Below are 17522 nucleotides of genomic sequence, written 5' to 3'. Positions count from 1 at the left end.
TAAATCAGGAGATTTCACTTCTGGTTGATTTCATGACACATGTAGTTACAGGCGGTAACTGCAAATGCAGTTTAATACAAAAGGTCACAGAGTATTTGGGCACCAAAACAAATCATTGTTGTTTTAATAACAAAGTCAGACAATAATTGGGATTTTTCAATCTTTCTGTGAGCAACTGTGATCTGAGTCTACACTTCACACGCATGAGTCAGCGGTAGAGCGCATACATAAAAAAAATATGTTGTGTTTATTTTGATAGATATTGCAATTGTAATATGAGTCATGATTTAAGTGGAAATGGTAGTTTTCTGATTTCATTTTGACTGAAAAATAAAAAAGATAATAGGATTTTTTTCCAGGGTCTGTAATAACAAACAAGCGTTTTCCCTTATGTCTGGAATATGATTTGTAGTTATAAAGGTACGTTGTGCCTTTCTCCAAAATTTGACCCTGAGTGAGTGAGAATGATTGAAGTTGGTTACCTCGCTAAATTAGAGGTGTGCAGCATGTCGCCTGCAGTTTGTCATCTCAAAGCTCACTGTGGCTGTTCCTGACTGTTAATAATAAGATAACCTCCTGCAAAATTATTAACTGTTCTGCTGTCAACAAATGCCAGAAATGACCATCTTTTTTTGAAGAGACAGTTTGCATTTCCTGTGACTACTTCAAAATAAAAGTCAACTGGTGCTTCAACAACAAATGTGAAGCTGCAGCAGCAGGAAAATATTTGGTTTGCATTAGCAGTAAATTGCATTTTTCCACAAATGTTACCCTTAACACTGTAGTCATAATACTGTAAATACATAAATATTGTATTACTTTTATCAGTGGCCCGTAGGCCTTTTTTCTGCGATAGATAGTGACTTAACAGAGAAATATTTAAATTACTATCTTTGAGATTTTTTTACTTTAAATCCCCTTGGACCTCTTTAACATTGTTATGATAAACAGCTTTTGGCAGTGTGCCTTGCATTCCTGCAGATAACTGGCTAAGAACATGCACAGAGCGGTGCCATGGTGACATATTTCTAGCACAGCTTCAGTGAAGTTAAATATGACAAACATTTTCAGCTATCTCAGCCATCATTGGTAAACACAGAGGTTTACCAGTGCCAGTCCCACACAATTCAAGAACAAGGTCTTCCGTCTAACACAACATGTTTCATGGATTTTTTTGGCAATTCCAATTTCCAATAACATTGGCTTCTACTGTCATAACAGCTTGAACACATACCACATTTCTGCAATCTTCACTCTCATTTCTTGACTAAAAAATCTTGCTTTTCATTTTGGGACTATATCTGTATTAAAACACTATATGCAACAAAATTTGCATAGCACCTTCTTAGGTGTCAAATCTGTATTAGAAATACAGTACAGCATAAAAAATGATTATATGATATGTAATAAAACTAAAAAGATTGCATGCCAATCCCCATTCTTAATAATGGATTTTGAGAAGTAGATTTAACCAATACTTCTCTCTGACGGCGCACAGCAACAGAGCTCCTCCAGGCTACCAGCAACACTCTTTGAACTCCCAATGCAGGAGATTGCTCCGTATTAATCCTCTTAGACCTCAGCTCTGCCTTTGACACCTTTTATTTTCCATCTTTAATTGAATGCATTTAGCTCTGAAAGACTGACTTCATCTCTTATTTTCAGTGCCTTACTCCTCACGAATGACAGGTCATGCCCTCGCTCAGCAGCCATCACATGTGGGATGTCACAAGGCTCAACTCTGTTTTCACTGTACACGCTTGAAAGCCAAACACACTGTTGCCATTTTATCCAGGATGTCTCAGAACAACCCTAGCCCCCATATCTGATGAAAATAGAGAGAAAAAAGTTGAATAGCACATGCAACTGAAAAAGTGTTTTCTATTTGGTCTGTGGGTTCACAGGAGTCTGGTTTATATTGAAGTGCTGCTCACTCTTGATCTGTCAGCTTGGAGTGTACATCTCCTGCTGTAAAATGCATTTTAACAGAGGCAGTGATGGAGTTTAATGGGTGTTTATGCCAGGTAAACAGTGATAAAAAGCGGATCTGCTGCTACCCTGCAGTTGCGCTAGTTCATTAGAGGGGAAATGGGCCGCCTCACACACACAAACATACAATACACACAGCTCACAGTAATGCACACATATCTTTCCGCTCCTGCAATGAGTTTAAGGCCTTTTTGTCAGCTGAGTCTTGGCACATGATGCAGTTTTTTTTTTTACTTTGTCACGCTGCAACATTTTTAATCAGTCTTCCATTGCTGAAGGGTTTAGTACTTAATGTGATGCGGGGTTAAATCCTAAAATAAGGAGCAGCTTTACTTGACTTCAGTTCATCATATGCCCACTCAAGAGGATGAAAAATAAAGAAGGCTTTTACAGATTCAGTTCAGAAACACCTTGTTTAAACTAGATTTTTTTAAAATTAGAAATGGTTTGCATTTTTGTCCTTTCACTTTCTAAAAAATAGAACTAGTAATCCATAATTTTCTAGCAGAAAGACCATCCTCAAAGCCTTGATAAAATTGCCTTAACCTTGATTTCTCCCCATATTAGTTGATTGTATTCCTGTTTATGGAGTTATGGTTATGTCTGTCTGCACTTCACCCCCCAGGACCATTTGTATATCATCGCTTACCCGGTGTTTCATTGTATTCATGAACAAAGAATCAAAAAACAGCGAAACAATATCAAAACACCTTTTTACAAACTCACACACAACTCGTGCAGTACTATCCAAGTCTCATTTACCTAGTTGTATGCTCAGTACTTCACAAACAGACAGCCCTTTCTGACAGGGAACTGAACTAAAGGTAAAACTTATCAATGCCCTCTTCATAGCCAAACTCCATTGATAAAAACAGTAAATCTGATTTGCTGAACACGGGAGCTGCTGATCTGCTGCTGCCTCGATCAGTTAGTTTGTTTGTACTGTTGTGTGACTCTAGCTTTTAAAAAGATTAGTTGAGATTAACAAAAGTCACACAATAACACATGCAAACTACTGATCGAGGTAACGGTAAACCAGTAGTTGGATTTTTTTGATATAGTTATGCTTCTTTTAATCATGGACCCCAGTGATTTAAATTCATCAACAGTTTTCTCGCTTTTGGATTCTTCATTCACTGTAGAGGCACCTGAGAAAACCAAAGTTTTATTCATAGACTCACTGCAACACAGAGTGAGTAACTGATATGCAAATGGCCTTTTTGTGGGTGAAGTATTCCTTTTAGACAGTCTATGTTAGTGTGTTTACAACACGACTCTTGAAGACAATCATTAGGTCAATACTGTGGACCTTCGGATAGTTGCAGCACAGAATCGGTCTTATCCAAAGAGTCTGGCTGCACCATGTCTTGATAAGACCTTGAGTGGGTTAATCACTCACTCAACAATGCACAGGGGTTAATGTGGCAGCGCTGCTGTGTTAATAATCACGTGTGCTTGCATACACATGCATGCATGTTAGGGAATACACCCATAAAACCCGGCTCAAACACAACATGCACATTGAACACATGCCCTCAGTGACCCTCTGGCAGTAACGTCATCATAATGAATCACCGGCTACCTGTGGGTCCGTCCGTCACTCCCATCACTCCACTGCTCATGCAGGAATGTAGTCCTGATTGAAGCCTTGACTTTGAACACACAACACAGTTTAACTTTTTATTAGGTCTGTTTACAGATTGGTTTCAGCAAGATTTATAGAAAGCAGATTCTTTGTTTTCACATTCAATAATATTTTCCACAGCCTCGATAGTGGCTGCAGCAGATGCTCATGCCATGCTGGGAGGCAATCTGTTGTGCTGTGTGCCGTGACTGTTTAGAACAGGCTGAATCACTGTATACTGCCAGAGCTTGTTGAGTCACTCTCCTCTTGTTTCTCTCTCTCTCTGTCTCAGGTGGTTCCAGAAAGTGGGTCGGTAAATGGCAAAGGCAAGGCACAGATGGATGACACCCACACGGCAGCAGAGGAGGATGAGGGGGAGGAAGGCCACATACCTCATACACAATCTCCCCCCATCACCCACTCGCTCACCCACAACCTGGTCTCGGACCAAGGTGGACGGCCGGCACTTGTTAAAAGAGAGCCCGGGCTGGAGTTGACCAGCATTGCACTTCACCAACACGTATGCTCTTCGCTGACTTTACCGAATGGTTCTGCTGAGAACCTGACAAAACCTAACGGTGCTAATATGACCACTGGGTCACACTCTGATCTGAAGTCTGCATATAAAAGGACTATGATTGCATCAGAGCCTCAAAGGACTATAATAGCTGCAATCCCTAAAGACTGCCCTGAGAATGGACCCAAGGCTCCTCCAGACAACATGTCAGTCCCACTAAAGAAGATCAAACTGGAGGAGCCGTGGACGTGGATCACTGAACAGGCCACCGAGCAGCTGAGTGATAAAGATGAGGTTTGCGAAGACCCGCTGTCCACGCTAGCGGCTGTGGTTTGTCTCTCAGTCACAGAGAGGAAGGGACTGGAGGAGAAACTTTTCAGCTCACGCTCCTCCATCCTCTGCTCCATCAAAACAGAACCACCAGATTTGCACTTTGTCAAGAAAGAGCCAGAGGACTTAAAGAATGGTTTGTGTCAGAAAAGCTCTCCTGTTAGCCTGCAAAGGACTCCCCAGCCTATCAAAAGTGAACCTCCTCCAAGTGTCTTGCAACCAAGCGTGCAGTCTTTGGCAGAGAGAAGAAATCTTAGTTTTGATCAGGCTATTGCTATTGAGGCCTTGACTCAACTGGCAGCTATACCTCAAAGCACCCCAGGGTCCATTAAAGCTGAAAGTAAGTGTGAACATCCCATTTCTACTGCAACCTCCAACACAAATACAACCCTGCAAGAAGCCAAACCCATGGCACCCCTCCGCTTCAACAAAGTGTCAGTCATCAGCTCAGCACTGCACCAAACATCAGTCATACGCCCTCCTGTGGCCAGACATGGGAACGTCATCCAGTGCTCCCGAGGGTCGGGTTCGAACGCAAAGCTGTCTCTGCAGGATCTCTTAGATGCCAGCTCTGACAGTGATAAAGCATCCTGCAGGAGGACAGAGATGGGCTTTGGTTCTCACATCATCAAGTCAGAATGCAACTATAAAGATCCCAATGACGTGAAGTACAGAAAAGATCATGAGCGGTTGTATGGGGAGGACAGAGACAGGGTTGTTGGGAAAGTAAGGAGAAACAGAGAGGAAGAGGAGGTGGCAGCTCAGCTTGCAGACCTGGCCTTCATCATCCAGTCCCGACACAACCAGCAGTCAGAGAACAACCCTCCTAAAGGAACACCTGTGTCAGCCATCAAATACAACTACAACTCCCAGCTGCCCTCCAGTCAGAAAAAGCCCCCCCTGAAAAGAGCAAAAGCTATGCCTTCCAAGCCAAGGAAAAAGAAAAGTGATGGACCTAATGAGGGAGTCAACTGCAGGACCCCCCTCTCAAAACGCATGCCAAATGGAGAATCGGCCCACAGGAGCAGAGGTCAGAAGAATCATTCGCAGGGGAAATCAGGACTTCACCACAAGAGGAACCTGTTTCTGCCTCAGGCTCAAATTGACCTGAGGAGATACTTGGCCGAGGCTCAGGAGGAAAGGAGGCAACTCATCCAGCACAGTATCACACACAATCCAGCCCTCTTTGGGCTGCAGAATCAAAACTACAGCACTCACACACGGATCAACCACACTCAAGAAAACCATCCGTGGCCCCTTTCAAATGGTCCAATCCATCAATACAATGGTCATGCTGTAGGACCGGGGCAGGAGTGTGAAAGGCACTTGTTATCTCAGGTAGCGCAGCCCTGTGGTGGGCTGCAGCAGGGTGCTGATCCTAACACCAGCCCAGCCAACACCGCTTTCCACAGCCACACCACTAGTGACCGCGGTCTGGCTAATGGCTTCTCAGGGGCCCGGCAGTCCCCCCCTCTGAGCCAGCAGGGCTACTACAAGCTAGAGAGGGCAGGACCTGTCACTGTCCTGTCCACAGCGACTGATGGGGATCTGGGCAACTCTGCAGAGTCGACCCCATCCAAGAACAGCATCAACGGCTTTCTGGAGTCTCCTATGAGTTTTCTGGATACCCCTACCAAGAACTTGCTCAACACACCTTCCAAAAAACTGACTGATCTTCCATCCTGTCAATGTGTGGGTGAGTTGGTGCTATCAAGATTTTTGGCTGGACCGCAGCATGAGAGGTCAGCCCTATAAATGCATAGCTCTGCTTGTTGGTGAGTGAGTAACAGAGTGATGAAGTTGCAGCATTGGTCAGTGTGACTGATGGTGTTACATTGCAGTTGAGGTTAATATTATATGTTAGTGTTGGACCAAGAATTTAGCAGAATTTTCCATTTGTTAATCGGTGGCAATAGAGCGATTGACAAACTATCGGCATCAGCTCGGCTCTGATAGTAGCGGAAAGCAGCGCAGTCTCTGCCAGTCACACTGGGACGTTAATCCCAAGTCTGACCAGATCTGCAGAGGGAGGACGAGTTAAATAATCAGTGGGTAACAGCTCCAGACATAGCAGCTCCCCTCTAACCCTTCTCTAGTGTCTAATGTTTAGTGTAATGTTTTCTATTTAAACCTGTATTTTGGCTACATGCATTTTGGGCTGGACAGCAACAATGTGTTTCATACACCTCTGGGTCCCAACCAGGGGGTCCCGACCCCACTGTGGGTCGCTAAAGCTTCCCAGGGGGTCTTAAAGCCTTCATGACACACTTGACACTAGACCTCAGAATTTCAATAATTTCTGCAAAGATAACTAAATGCAATCTTATTTTGTTAAGTTGAGATTAATGTTCAAGATCGTGAACACATGCTGTATTCAGAGCCTTCACTCTCATCCTGCATTAGAAAAGATGGCCAAGCAAAAGGCTTTTCTCAAAGAAATTGATTGAAGAAAGAATTTGTGATTGTAGGTATATAGAACCTAATAAAATATTTCAACAAATATCAGGAAAACTCATCTCTGATGCAATATTCATAGGAAATAATCTGCTCAAAATTCATCATAATTGCTAATACAAACGTCCTGCAGCAGGCATTTGGGTTAATTGTACAGTGTATCAGTTGTTCTATACTGTTTTTGTTATGAATTTAATATAATATGAAATATCCCTTCAACATGTCATCAGTTTACTCAGTGATAGTAAAGAAGTCCCTGAAGGGACTGAAAGGTTGGGAAGCCCAGTACACAGTCCAGCCATATACTAGCTTTTAACCTAGTCTTGTTCAAAAGACCAGTATGTAGTGTCTGCAGTGGTATCACATTGGATATATTCCAATTTGTTACTAAATCTACGCTGTAAGTTTGCTTTCGAGTAACACTGCATTCCTCAAACTTATGCTTCCTGTTTCTCACACACATACACACACACCCACACAGACTGTGTCCTAATTCAAGGGCCAATTCAAGCAAAAGGAGGCCGCATTTCTCTGCCATATTTGGAGCAGGCTTTGGGATGCTTCGTGGAGATTATTGTACCGTTATGATGTATTTGGTCTTGAAATGTGAACTTCCAAGGTGCTGGCCCCTGAACTGCGATCCAGCTACATCTCCTGTGCATATCACATTAATCTGACTTCTTTTCTTGTTGTTTTTTTCTCTCTTTTTTCCCCTTCTTTCTATAAATTTAACACATGAACATATACATTAACAATTTTACAAAAAAGTGTGTGTATTACCCCCAACCCTAGCAGAAGATATGAACAAATACTATTACTACTAATAATATTAAAAAGTACAGCAGTACATTCTTTCCATAAACTTTAAAATTGTTTAAATTATGAGTTTCCAGAACTCCATATAGGGTAAATCTGACTTTCAAGGTTGTCTGTAAACAGGGTGTTTGTGTTTTTCTCAGAAAAATGCCAGCATCGCAGTTCTACATTTGGTAAAGCTGCCATGATATCTAATAGATCGTTTTTTTCCCCACAGATCAGATCATTGAAAAGGAGGAAGGCCCTTACTACACTCACCTTGGGGCAGGACCTAGTGTCGCTGCAGTGAGGGAACTGATGGAGAACAGGTAGAGCGACTACACTGTTTACACTATGTGTCTGTGGGTGTATTTTTTGCCAAACATGCGAGTCTTCTAGTCAACCTTGGGCTTGGTGGAATGGGGTGGGGTCACAGCCAAAGAGTCTGTCATTAAAAGGAAGCGTCGCTCAGCTAGCTCAACACATGTACCCTCTGTCTCAGACACACACAACATGTTGAAACAGGAAATCCTGAGGGCTGAGACCAGGGGCCCTTAAAACAAGATGACAGTCTGGTTAAGACATCTCGAGGTCCATCAAAGACTGGACGACAACCACTCTTAACTGAAAAGACGTCATTCTGCAGTCGAGCTTTTCAGTGACAAATGTGCTTTTTAATTTGAGTATTTATGTTGTACAAGACCATATGGTTTTCTGTTGGGGGTTGACAGATATTATTTTTTCAGGACTGATACTGATTATTAGTAGTAGTCAATGAGACCAATAACCAATATTTGGAATTAAATTTGAAGTATTAAGATGTGTTTAAATGCCTTTAGAAAATGTTTAATCAAAACTGAAATGTTCAACATGATATTCAGCAAGTTTCAAGCAACTTTTTTTTTATAAAGTCAAATGAAAATTTTAATAAAAATGAATAAATGGAAATACCCCTCGAGGTTTTACAAAGTAAAAGTTCCTCCCATGCTGACCCTTTATTTGCACTTTTTGATTAATTCATTTTATCAGGGATCATTTAAGTAAAATACCAATACAGATAATGAGGAAAATTCCAAATATCAGCCCCAAAAATTTGTCACCCCCCTAGTTTCTATGCGTATATTGAAGGAAAAGTCAGGATCTTTTGAAATGGGTTTGTATGATGTACTTATCCTTAGTCAGCGTATTACCAAAAGTAGATGGTGGTTGTTGGGCTGTTTGTGGGTTGGTGGGACAGGAGTACTGGCACAGAGGCTAAGCAACAGTCTAACATATGTTTAACCACCATAAAAAGGCCCACCTGTGAGCCTTTTTTTATGGGGCTGAAATACGTTTTGCTGCTAACCTCCGTATTCAGCAGTACATTGCTCAGCTTGGCGGTACTCCTGCTTGCTTCTCCAAACTGGGAGCGTGCCGACCGCCATCTACTGTATGTAATACACTGACTATGGATAAGTACTTCATACAATCCCAGTTCAAAAAAGCTAAACAATTAACGTTAACCAATCATTTCAGTCTGTGCTACTCCTTGATTGGACTTATGTATCAGTTGCCGTCAGGTGTGGGTACCAATGTTATACTGTCTAATATGTGTTGCAAGTACTATGTGCTCTCAGAAGAACAAACTTATAGTTTCTCTTGTGTGTGTTACAGATATGGTGCCAAAGGAAATGCAGTGAGGGTGGAAGTTGTTGTTTACACTGGGAAAGAAGGAAAGAGCTCCCAGGGGTGTCCGATAGCTAAATGGGTATGTTGCTGCTGTTTGTGTTCATGGTAGTTTCCTAAATGTCCTGAATATATCTGCTGTGTATTGAAGCGTTTTTATGGCTCCCGCTACAGTATACTTAGGGGCAAAGACGGAAGACACTCCCAGATTCTTACCCATACCAAAACCTAACAAACCTAAAAACGATTTCCATCTCATCCCTAAACATAGATATATCAAGGTCATCTTTAACCCTTTGAAATCTGGAACAAAATCACTTTTCTTGTGCTGACTTCAGAAGCCTTTCACAAGTATTTAAACCTTTAAGCCCTAAACTGAGGTAAAATTTCCCAAAAACAATTTTTAAAAGAATCAGAATTCTATAATTAAAATTATTTTTGATGGAATTATTATAACTTTTGAGAAGGTCATTTCCTTTTTTTCTACTTTTCCTTTTTTGTTTGTTATTGTGTTTGTTTTTATTTAATTTTTTGCTAATTTTCAGGCTATTTTCTTGTACTTTTTACCAATTTCTTCCCTCATTTCTGTTTAAGTTGCTCATTGTCTTCCTCCCAAATATGTGAAATAAATCAGGTCAATTTGCTTAGGTTTCAAAGTGTTAAACTATTATCTTAAAGCCCAGTCTTTTGCTTTGGCAGGTCAGTTACAATACTTCGAGCCCATTATCTTGAAGGGATACATAATTTTGTGATATTGCCCAAAAAGGTTTATTTTTGCTGTGTTACAGTGCTGTCGTTCATCTCGTTTTCTGTGTGAAAATCGTCTGACAGGTGATCCGGCGTGGCAGTGAAGAGGAGAAGCTGCTGTGTTTGGTCCGCCGGAGGCCGGGGCACTACTGTGACACCGCCGTGTTGGTTATCCTCATCCTGGCGTGGGAGGGAATCCCTCGACCCGTGGCAGACAAGCTCTATCAGGAGCTAACTCAGACTCTCTTTAAATACGGCTCCCCCACCAGCCGTCGCTGTGCCCTTAATGAAGAGTGAGTATCTCTACCTTTGTGTTACGGTGACAACTTTTCTTTCCCACTTAGTTCGTTTCTTTATCTTCCTCCTGCCACTGCGTCTCCACAGTCGTACCTGTGCATGCCAGGGTTTGGACCCAGACACCTGCGGAGCTTCATTTTCCTTTGGCTGCTCCTGGAGTATGTACTTCAATGGCTGCAAGTTTGCTCGCAGTAAAGTGCCCCGCAAGTTTCGCCTGCTTGGAGACTACCCGGAGGAGGTGAGGGAGTGGTCATCTTCCAAAGACCCGAGAGGAAATCATCGATTATAATCTCTCCTATTTGCCTCTCCTGTCATTATTGTGATATGACATGATATTTTGTGTATAGTCAGTGTCAGTTATATCAGATAAATTTTGATCCATCTCTGCAGACTCAGTTGTGGAAATCTTTGCCAAATGTTTGCCTCCTAGTGGCTTATGTTGATTATGACAGTCAGGCCAGTATTTTGTTTAAATGAGCTGTTGTTCATGCTAAAACTCCTAAATCTGTCTGTTACTTTTAGGAGGAGAAGATAGAAAACAACCTTCAGAGTCTCGCCACTGACCTCGCACCACTCTACAAAAGACTGGCTCCTGAGGCTTTCCAAAACCAGGTATGAAACATTTAACAGCTGCCACTCTTACCTCTGATGATCCCTAGCTCTCTAAGGCTACTACAAATGTAATTTTCAGAGAATTTGTTTTTCGTTTTGTTGTTAAATTACTTACTTTAAATCTTTTATGTCCTCACCACAAATCAAACTCCAAACTTTTCACCTGTCATAGGTGGAAAATGAGCAGGCAGGCAGGGACTGCCGGCTGGGTGAGAGGGAGGGACGTCCTTTTTCTGGAGTTACAGCCTGTGTGGATTTTTGTGCCCATGCTCACAAGGATACACACAACATGAACAACGGCAGCACTGTGGTGAGCAAGCTATGAGTGTGACACCATACTTATATATTGCATGTTTGCCTCTTAAGGTATTGATTGGACATGAGCAACTGTTTGGTTAAACAGCTTTGCGTTTTGTCGATGTCCTTTGTCAGGTTTGCACTTTAACCAAGGAGGATAACCGAGCAGTGCGTAACATACCAGAAGACGAGCAGCTCCATGTTCTGCCACTTTACAAGATCTCTGACAGGGATGAATTTGGTCAGGTTGAGGGCCAGTGGGCCAAGATCCGAAGTGGAGCTCTGCAAGTTCTGTCTGCCTTTCCCCGAGAGGTGAGTGAACAAAAAACAGCATTTGCTTTTATTATTATTATTATTATTATTATTATTATTATTATTATTATTATTATTATTATTATTATTATGGTACTATAATACCAGGTTTTAACCTTTTAAATCCTGAGCAAATTGGTTTGGTTTCTTCCAAAAACATGGGGAGAAGGCAATAAGCAACTTAACAAGACATGACCCAAAAATTAGTTTTAAAAATTTACCTGAAAATAAGTAACAGCAACAGCAACAACAAAAGGTAAAAAAGAAAACACGAAAATGACCTTAAAATTATTTGAATATAATTATAAATATAGTTTTGGAGACATTTTCTACATTTTCCTGAATACATTTCCTTAATATATACAGAGTATTTATCTGCAGAGACCCTGCCCTTTGCCTTTATCATCTTATTATCCTCATATTTTGCTGTGTTTGGGACGGTCCTGGGCACAGCGTGCAGGTGAGGTCAGGACTTTGTTAAGAGGTAGTGGGGAGCCCTGGCAGCTCACCTGATCGAGAGCATACCATGGAAGCTGAGTCCTCTCCGCAGCGGCCTGGGCCCTTTGCTACATGCCATCTCTTCTTGCTCCCCTGCCTGTCAATAAAGCAGAAAATACCTACAAATAATCTAAAAAAATCTGGGGCTGGCTTTCTATTTGCTGGTGAGCAGTGAAGTGAAGGATAAGGAGCGACACAAAGTTAGCCTGTTTTTTGTTGTACAGCTAACGTTAAGTGCTGCCAGTTAGCTTTGTTAGCTTGCTGGAGTATTGGCTTTTCCATCCTACAAGCTGTAACCAACAATTCCTGCACAGTATGTACTTAAATCATTGATTTTTTTGTATTTATCAGGTGCGTCTACTGGCTGAGCCGGTGAAATCGGCCCGTAAGATCAGGCAAGAAGCTCGTCTGAAGGCTCAAGCAGAGAAACAGGAGAAGAAACTCGGCCTGACCTCTCTCACTCCTGGGAAAGTGAAAACTGAGACCCCTAACAAAGGTAATAAATCAAAGTCAATTATCATTGTTGTGAATCTGTTTTAATAAGAAATACATTGAGGTCAGAAGTTATAAATAGTTTTTGATGATCTGGTGTATTTTCTACATCCAAAACAGAGCCACAGGGCTTTTACAGCTCTTACAGACTCCCACCCAGATCTGCCAGCATTGGACGGTACCCACCGGAGAGGAATCAGCCCAGCACTTACAACCAGAGCACCAGCAGCTACCCCACTCTGGGTGCAGGGGTCACCCCACAGAAGGAAGTCATCGGCCCCAACCACCACAGCCTGCCAGGCCTCCAGCTTGGTCAGAGTGGTTCAGCTCTTAATTATCAGACAGTGAGTGATGCTGTGAATGGTTATTCTCCAGCATCTGGTGACCAGAGTGTTCGTATACCTCCACATAATGCCCTTAGTGACTACCCCCACAACACTTTTAAAACTGAGCCCAACGAGGTGCACTTCTCTCCTCTGCCCAGACCCTCCCCCAGCGGGAGTGCTCCTCCTCCCTCCTCCTTCTCCCCCAGACCTACCTCTGAGGGCCTCTTCAGCAGGCTCAATGGACTCCACAGGGCTGCAGGAGATGTGGCAGCAGAGGTCAGGGGTCATGGCCTTGCTCCACTCTCATCTCTTTCCCTCCCCCCACAAACTCCCCCACTTGAGCCAGAGGAAGTTAAGCAGGAGGAGGTGTGGTCGGACAGCGAGCACAACTTCTTGGACCACGATATAGGCGGAGTCGCCGTGGCACCATCACACGGCTCCATCCTAATAGAGTGTGCACGACGGGAGCTCCACGCCACCACCCCTATCCTCAGGCCAAACCGCAGCCACCCAACTCGCATCTCCCTGGTCTTCTACCAGCACAAGTCTCTGAATGAACCAGGCCACGGGATGGCTATGTGGGACGCCAAAATGGCCAAGCGGGAACGCGACCGGGAGGAGGAGGCTGAGAGATTGAGAATGGAGGACTGCCTCGGCAAATGTGTGGGGAAGAAAGGAGCTGGAGGTGCGGAGCTGGAGGAGGAGACGGGGGACGAAGCAGAGGAGACGAGGAGGATCATGAATGTCCCCACACGTCAAGCGTGGACTCTCCCCAGGGACGGTGTCATCACCGTGTCCCCTTATGCTCTTACCCAAGTGACGGGCCCTTACAATCGCTGGACTTAGTCGACATGTTTTACACACACACACACACACACACACACACACAGAAAACTCCTACACCCTGTGCTTCTGCCTTACCTCAGTCAACTTCAAACTGCTACTCTCATTTTTACGTTGTTTTCGTTGTGCTTTTCTAATATCTGTTTGTCGACTTTGCCCTTCTTCGTCTCTGCTTTCGAAGTGATGAGGAAGACCAAAGTGTGTTGGCTTTTTAACTGTGAGTTTTGGTGTTTTTATTGTAAAGAGATGGTGCTTTGAAGCATTTTTAAACTGGTTTTATATACATGATTAAGAACAAAAAAGATGTGATTATTTATTCTGATCATAACGATTTCTATTTAATTCCTGGTGTAAGCCTGTTTACTGCAAGATTTCTATGATAACCTGCATTGTTGTTTTTGGCGCTCAGATTTTATGTTGTACAGTAGGCTCTTTATTTCAGCCAATAGTTCGCTTTTAATAAGACGAATCTCATTGGCTTTTATGTTGGTGCCATTCTCACTGTAACCTCTGTTAAACATCATCACATCACATAATGTAGAAAACTAATATCGTGCATACAGTATATATTTACTACAGATTGTCACATGTAGCATCGTGCTTTTCCTTCTGCTGCCTCTGACTTCTGTTGGCAGTCGTTGAAAGAAATGTACTTCTTCAGTTTGTTTTGTTTATTTTCTCTACATCTGGATGGTTTATCTTTTATTCACAGATATGTATGGCATATTAAGAAGCACTTTTTTTATTTTCCTAAACTTAACTTGAAAAAGGTCCCAATCCATAGGCCTGAATATGTATGTACAGAGATATATATGACAGTTAAGCATGAACCCGGTTTTATTTTTACAGTATTTCAGCATTTATTTGATAAAAAATGGCATACATATCTAATGAAACTCAAAACTTAGCATAATGAGGAATTGCGAAATGCTGCAACAACAAAGTGCTTATTGTTACTGGCACTTAACTTACATTCACCTTCTGGAAAAGGAATCGAAAAAGTCTTTCATAGGGCACAAGTGTGATCGTAGGATTTCAAAAACTTACTGTACATTTTGGTGGTGCTAAAATGACCTCATTTTGTTTTTTGTTTTTTACACAAATCACAAAGAGTCACATATGTTGACAGAATTTTATCAATTTTTATGTCCATACTCTGGATTTGGATGCAAAACTGCATCAGTCGATGCTGAATAATCAGACCTTTTCTTCTTTTTCCTCCTCTCTGCTTTTGTTGGCAAACCACTCAAACATCAAATCCCACTCAGACAATTGCCTAAGACGATTTTGGGTGCTCAACCCTTGTGAAGACTTTGTTTACAGATTTTTTTACAGGGTCTGAATAAGGGGGTGTTGGTGTCAACTCCTAGTGCATCAGGATTTTTATTACCTGAGAAAGAGAAGCTCTTCATTTTAAGGAATTTCAGCACAAGCGATAAAGACCTTTCACTGATATTCACACTAACACTGGTGGTTTAATGTTTCCTGTGAGAAACGTTTTGGTCTTTAACACACTTTTACTTCCTTTTGGTGCTAATAGGACAAGATGTCAAGGTACATGCATTGACTTGGCCTGGTGATATACTGTACAGTGTTCGCACGGTGCTTTTATAAAACTCAGCACACACTGATCTGGTATATGCTTCAGTACAAAGGTAGTTTTATCATTTTTCTGGATGATTACTGGCTGAGAGCAGACTGAGATGCGTTTGTATCTCCACCTTTTATCATGATGTTTTCAAGTAAAAAGCAAAATGTGCAGATGTCCATCTACAGTTCAAATGTCTTCCACGGATAACCAAACTCTGCAACAATTCTCAAAAATCACACCATGCACACAAAATAAAATGAATGTAAACAGTTTTTAAATGACATGACAAAGTTACAGATGTGTTTCTTTTGATTTACTGTGGGGGACACTCTTAGTCCACACTGAAAGTCTTTAGATCAATGAGGAACTAACAACTAGCACCAGCATTAAAAAATCTGAAAAAAAAAGAAAAAAATAACTTTTATTAGTAGAAAATATGTAAATATGTATGTGAACAATATTGTTTTTACTGTACTGTTAATGGTGTTTAGACAATGGATGATCTTGCTTATTTTGAAACTGAATTACTGTACGTTGCTGAAAGTATATCCAGTTTAGACTTGAGAAGAGACTAAATTTAGCATTCCTTTTATGGATGGCTGATCTCTTTTTGGGATTGTGAAATAAAGTCATATTTATATTTTGGACCTGATCATGATTTCCTCTGCCCTTATTGGTTTTGTGTGGGTGAAGATCTTGGGACAGTCAGATGTTAAATTCAGGTTGTTTTTTTAAGCATTTATTCTTCGATTGCTGGCATCATATTTGTTATTAAAATGTGAAAGTGGCTGGCCTGTTTTTAACAAGGCAAACAAGAACATACTGAATGACTGAATTTCAAGAAAAGCCTTTTTCTTTTTTCTCTCTGAATTTCCCACACTAGCATACTGTATGACTCACTGCTGTGGAATTTCAGTTTAGTCATTTAGCCTTTGTCCTCTTGTTTTCCTACAGTTTGTCTCCAGAACTGGCAATATGATGTTTTTTCCTCCCAGATGACGTTGATGATGTAAGAAAATCATTTGCTGCTGACTCAGTGTGATGACTAATTTAATAACTTCAACAAACACGAGAGTGCTGTAGGAGTTTAGGCAGATTGAAAGACAGTATGAATCAGTACTATCACCACACATCACGAGCGTAGTGAGAAATCAGTGTTGAGATCTGCGTTGAGCTCCACTATGTTCAGCACTCAGGGCGCAAAATTAACTTTTTAATCAATCAGGCAAATGACTAGCGGTTGTTCAAATTAGCCACCCAATAGATTACAGTTGTTTATTTGTTTTTGTTTTGTTTTGTGTTGTCTTTTTAGCTGGTAAGTGCCATCTACCGACAACCTGCATATTTTACCAGCACTTGGATGTGGTTGGTGTGCCCTGATAGCACTGCACTGGCCTTTTTGAATGCCACAATTCAACAACAATTCAAAAGGAGAAATAATGTAAGTGGGGAAAAAGTGTATTTTGTCTATAATTTTTATAGATTAATGCCAAGATACATTCACTGTATCATACTGAATAATTTTATGTTTTCTTTTTAGAAACTGTCTCACAATTCTTTCTATAAGAAAGAAACCACATTTAAGAAAAATGACAATAAATCTACCTTGTACCCTTGTATTGTTAGACTGAAGCTGTTCATCAAGGATGCACTGATCCAACTTTTTCTCTACTAATGCCAATTCTGATACTCAGGGTATAAAGTATTAAAGTATCTTTTCCTTAAATTCAACATCTATATACTGCACAATGTGGAACTCATTGACTGATTCAAAACTGAGTATGCAACCTGCAGTGACTAAATCTAAAACTAGTAGTACCACGGTGTAAAAATATTTTAAAAAGTCCTGCATCCAAATATTAGTACATAAGTATTAACCTATACAGTCTATGGTATTACCATCACAATATACTGCATAGTTCTCATTATGCAGAATGGACCATTTTGGAATGATAAACACAGTATTAAACAATAATTATTGATGTACATATTCTGAATATTGCAGCTGATGGAGGTATTTCATTCCTTTGTGTACTGCTAGATTGTGAATTTCCATCAACAAATTAACACATATTTCTATCTATGATATTATGTTATAATTTGTTGATTATCTAATCTGTGAAAAAAAATAAT

The 17522-nt window shown here is 41.2% G+C and overlaps 1 protein-coding gene across 1 annotated transcript in view; it reads left to right on the top strand.

Moving 5' to 3' along the window:
• Positions 1–16041, top strand: part of tet1 (tet methylcytosine dioxygenase 1) — a 37669-nt gene extending 21628 nt beyond the window's left edge. The window contains exons 3-12 of the mRNA XM_042501801.2: positions 3906–6156; positions 7948–8038; positions 9363–9456; positions 10206–10414; positions 10506–10656; positions 10941–11030; positions 11203–11340; positions 11463–11639; positions 12489–12633; positions 12750–16041. Of these exons, the coding sequence (XP_042357735.2) occupies positions 3906–6156; positions 7948–8038; positions 9363–9456; positions 10206–10414; positions 10506–10656; positions 10941–11030; positions 11203–11340; positions 11463–11639; positions 12489–12633; positions 12750–13801 (4398 nt within the window). The 3' untranslated portion in view covers positions 13802–16041. The remainder of the gene's footprint in view (positions 1–3905; positions 6157–7947; positions 8039–9362; positions 9457–10205; positions 10415–10505; positions 10657–10940; positions 11031–11202; positions 11341–11462; positions 11640–12488; positions 12634–12749) is intronic.
• The last annotated feature ends 1481 nt before the right edge of the window (positions 16042–17522 follow it).

This window comes from Plectropomus leopardus, chromosome 13, assembly GCF_026936395.1.
Source record: "Plectropomus leopardus strain MGB_pleo_1.0 chromosome 13, ASM2693639v1, whole genome shotgun sequence".
Lineage (NCBI taxonomy): Eukaryota > Metazoa > Chordata > Actinopteri > Perciformes > Serranidae > Plectropomus > Plectropomus leopardus.
The sequence above is the reverse complement of the archived record's forward strand: the minus strand, read 5'-3'. Positions and strand labels throughout refer to the sequence as shown.